This window comes from Cyprinodon variegatus, unplaced genomic scaffold, assembly GCF_000732505.1.
Source record: "Cyprinodon variegatus isolate N-32 unplaced genomic scaffold, C_variegatus-1.0 Scaffold13, whole genome shotgun sequence".
NCBI classification, from domain to species: Eukaryota; Metazoa; Chordata; class Actinopteri; order Cyprinodontiformes; family Cyprinodontidae; genus Cyprinodon; species Cyprinodon variegatus.
The window spans coordinates 1,089,323-1,093,959 of record NW_015150466.1 but is presented as its reverse complement, the minus strand read 5'-3'; the positions used below and the strand labels follow the sequence as shown (position 1 = coordinate 1,093,959).

At 43.4% G+C, this 4,637-nt stretch overlaps 1 protein-coding gene across 1 annotated transcript in view; it reads right to left on the bottom strand.

Moving 5' to 3' along the window:
• The window catches only part of efnb1 (ephrin-B1), a 90,576-nt gene that overhangs the window by 53,012 nt on the left and 32,927 nt on the right, over positions 1 to 4,637 (bottom strand). The window contains exon 2 of the mRNA XM_015382765.1: positions 495 to 772. Coding sequence (XP_015238251.1) covers positions 495 to 772 — 278 coding nt within the window. The remainder of the gene's footprint in view (positions 1 to 494; positions 773 to 4,637) is intronic.

Here is a 4,637-nt window from a genome sequence, read left to right as displayed (position 1 = left end):
ATGGTCTCACGAGGCTAGCGTTTACTATATTTGGGCAAAAATGGCCGCTACCAGACTCAGTGACCATGACTAAAATCATTTCTTTACTGATTAACACTAAATTAATTAAATACGCGAACAAATTAGTTTTAGGTATAAATAACGATCCATTGATTATCCCTTGCTGAGCAGGACGTAAAATAGCATGAAAACAGAAAGCCAACAGACAGGTTTCCAGTGCGAGTCCCATAATGATATGGAATATTTAACACAGTAATCGCCTCTGACCGCTCTGCCTTAAGCAAGGCACAGAAGCTGCAGTTGTTGCTATGGCGCTGCCACAGCGGCCATTAAAATGCAATTTAACAAGGAAACTCCCGGGTGTGACTGCGTGTAACTGAGTGTGAAGCACAGAGATTATTACCCCGGTTGTTCTGTCAGGCTGAGAAAGTGAAAACAGCAAACATCAACAAAACAAAAGTCCTTTTTTTTTTCCCGCCCGCCTCCTAACTTACAGGTGATGTAATAGTTGACATTCCTCTTGAACTCCAGGCCCATGTAGTTGGGGCTGAACTCCTGGAACTTGATGGTGAACTTGATGTCCTTCTCAGGCTTGTTGCAGTTCACCAGCACGTTGGGGTCCAGCACAGTGCTGCAGCTCTCCGCCTGCTCTCTCTTCACCAGATACAGCTTGTAGAACTCGTAATCTCGTCCCTGGTCCGCTTTGGGACAGATGATGTCCAGCTTGTCCCCGATGTCTGGGTAGATTACCAGACCTTTTCCAGGAAGAAACCTAGAGGAGCAGGCGGAAGCATAAAGACAGAAACCGTCACTTCTGGATAAAAGAGTCTGTAAAAACAGCTGCATAATTGAAGTAGAGTTTATATAGAGTTAATACTTTTAGCCGAAGGAATTACAGGTTTAGTTTGGTCTGGCGCTGCGTTTAAGGCAGAAACACGCAGCATGTAGCAGCATGACACGGCCTCTCAGCAAGTCAACAGAGTGTTTCACACAAATCCTCTAAAGAGTTTTCTCACACTTGGATGTGACTCAAATCATATGGAAAGTTATCCAGAAAGGAAAGGGAGCTGCGGCGACGCACAAAATGGCCGCTGTGGATCAGATTCTGCAGGAGGAACGCAACAGATTTCTGTTTCATACTTCTGGAGATCAGGGTTAGACCTGAACGCTTTAGCATCGATGCTGCTACTTCACAGGGATGAGGAAAAACAGTGCAGCGGTCAATTGGGAGGGTTGAGGCTCCTTGCCCCCCCCCAGCCCGTCCTGATCATCTACTGCAGGATTAAGATAATCCATCTGACCTTACAGTGCCTCTCTCTCGACTGTGCCGCCAACTCAATCAGATCGGCTTTTGTTCCGTTTTCTGCGCTAAAGGTGGGCTGGCGAAGGAGGCCCGGGGGGGTAAATGTGTGTGAATACCTGGGGGGGTCAACGTGAGTGTGTGTGCTGGAGCATCAGTAGAAAGGGCTGAGGTTGCACTCCTATGGGGGAACAGATAGCGGGGGCAGATGGGCTGAATCATTGTTCTGGGCTTAAAACGTCAACATGGTTCAACTCTGCTGTCCCAGTTAGCCAAGCATTAACCAGACAGCCGGACGGACCGCGGGTGTGTTTATGCACGAGCGTGCGGGGGTGCGTGCGCGTGCGTGCATTGTGATGGCAGACAGCGAGCCCAGCAGCGGGCCTATCTGCTAGATCTGCCCATGCCAGCGGATTTAAGGAGGATTTAGCGAGGCGGGATGCATTTGTTGTTCTTTCTGATCCCTCACGTTTTAACAAGACATCAGTGGCTGGGGGGCCCCTCTCTCTGTCTGTGTGGGTGTCTCCCCTCATCCTCTCTCTCTCTCTCTGAGTATAATCTCACCTTATCTGCAGCCCCTCATTTTATCATCACACACCTCGTTTCACCACTAAATAAGCGGCTCTTCAGGCAGGCAGGACGGAAAGCCACGACCTCTCCTGTTAGAGGCTGATAGAGGGTAGATGTATAAAACATCTGCTGGTTGGAAGAAGAGTTTAACGTTAGATCAGCCCTGATCTGTGAGTCGGCGGACAGAAAGCAAAGATCAGATCAGTAAATGTTGACGGCATTGACAGCGCCACACCGCGGCGTGGAAGCTGAATCTCTGTTAGCTTTTTATTAATCATCAGAGAATGTTTCCTGTACTGGATTAGAGGAAACAGAGACGCTGCAAGACGCTTAAAGTAGCAAATATTCTCTGCTGATCATTTAGTCCTAATAACCGTCAGCAGACACAAAAATGCTGAACGCAACACAGCAAAGTCTGACTCTGTTTGGCACAAAACACGCTGCGTTAGGAGGCTTTAAATCAGTTAAAATAGGTCTAATTTAACATCTAACTGTTAGCCTGTTAGCAATCTTGCCAAAACTAATCACAGCACAAATTTGACTAAAATAAAAATAAGATCTGGGTTGCTCAGTGGAACAGAGGGTAGCATTGCTGCCTTGCAGCAGGAAGCTTCCGGGTTCGATTCCTGGTCAGGGGTCTTTTAATTCTATTCAGTTTATTTCTATAGCTCCAATTCACATCATGTCACTTTCCAGTTCACCAGTTCATCCAGTCAGATTGATTCAAAGTTTTTAGCTGATTGCATCGACTCATTGACTCTTCAGCAATCCCTCACACTAAGCATGCTTGTAGCGACAGTGGAGAGGAAAAACTCCCTTTGAACAGGAAGAAACCTCCAGCAGAACCAGGCTCAGTGTGAGCGGCCATCTGCTGAGAACGACTGTTAGGTTAATATGCTTCTCTAGATTCTCCTTAGGTGTGAAAGGTTGTTTGTCCTGTTTGTCTCTGTGTTGCCCTGTGATGGACTGGAGACCTGTCCAGCACTGTAAAAAATCTAAATCTAGATAAGTCTTAAAATAAATGCATTTGTTCTTGGATTGAGGAGTTAAAAGTGACATTTTGCCAATGGAACAAGACAATTTACTCTTAAAATAGGAAAACACAATTGCATTGTCTTATTTCAAGTGCATTTCATCTAAATATCTTATTTTAAGAGTAAAAATACTCATTCCATTGGAAAACTACCTCATTTACTTACTCAAATTAAGGGTGAATACACTTAATATAAGAAAATTCTACTTATTTCTAGATTGTTTTTCCAGTGAGGGTGGACCCTGCCTCTCACCCACAGACAGATGGAGATAGACACCTTGCTTGGAACTAGCATGACAGAAAATGGATGGATGGATGGAAAATAAGGCGTCAAAGACACTTTATCCACATGTTTTTATTAAATGCTACTTAAATCCTGTTTAATTGTTTAGTTATGCGCTGCCATCTATTCTCTCTCTCACATATAAACATGGCGTGACGTCACATCTGGTCCTGATTGGAATAATTCACCATTAATAATCAGGGACAGAGAAGCTATTTATGGCTTTAGCAAAATGACAATAAGTAGGAAAAATCCAGAGCTTCTTTCCCTCAAACATCTTTTTTTTTTTAAATAAAAAGGATGATTATGTTATGAGATTAGATTTACAGGTTGGAAAAGTTTTGATATAATCTGCCTTGTAAAGGATTTAATAGGAGACTTTTTAAAAATCAGTTTCAATGTGTATAAATACGACATCAATGACGGATGTTTTATGGACCCTGCAGCTTTAACTCAACTTGCAGTTTAGTTAATAACAGTAAATAAATGATGGCGACCAATTCTTTTTTTTTTCCTTTCTTCTTATATCAGGGTCGGTAACTTTATAAAAAAAACTTCCACTTAAATCGATAATTTTGCTGAGAAATATGACTACAGCATGTCAACAAGAGCTAGAAGAAGTGATTAAAATATCGTCTGCAAACAGAAATACATGATCAGGATTATTTCAGACTATATAACTTAAATGAAAAAAAGTTCATCAGAAAACTACTATATATATATGTGTTTAAGGATGGAGTTGTTTTTTCTTCACTGTCAAATAAAAAAATAGAAAAGGGCTAATATAAATTTGAAGAGATAGAAAATTAGCATATCAAAGTTTGAAGAAATGTGGGATTAAAAACTTCCCAGTTAGGATCCTGCTGTTTCCTCATCTTATGACGCTAATGAGGAGCTAGCCATTACACATGAAGAATTTAAAAAGTTCCCCATTTTCTGAGGAAATACCCTCCGTGAAAATGCAGATGATTGGATTAACATTCATGGCCGTTAAGGTCAGGAGCTTCACCAACCAAATGGCTCCATTCACAGGAGATGGATGAGATAAGAAAATTGGAAAACGGTCCTTTGCTCAGGATGATGACGGCATGATGAGGAGCGGGGGCGCTCAGGGGCCTCCTCGTTCCAGCCCTGGATGCGGGTGAGACGTTATTTCCCTCACTATTGTCTAATACCCGCGGGTTTGAGGAGGGGAGGGGGGCGTCCCTGGTAATTCAAGAGGCCGATAAGAGAGAGAGAGAACATGGGGTTTCCTTTTGTCCTTCTGCTCCTGATAATTAGCTGGTGCTCAGCAGCAGCACTCTGCTTATGCCTGCTTGTTTTTTAGTGCGTTAAAGCAGACATATGTTTTCACTGCTGTGTGTGTGTGTGTGTGGGGGGGGGGGTCCGTGCAAACGCACCGCACGTTGACGCACGTGCATATGTCTATGAAGACGCAGACACAATCAGTC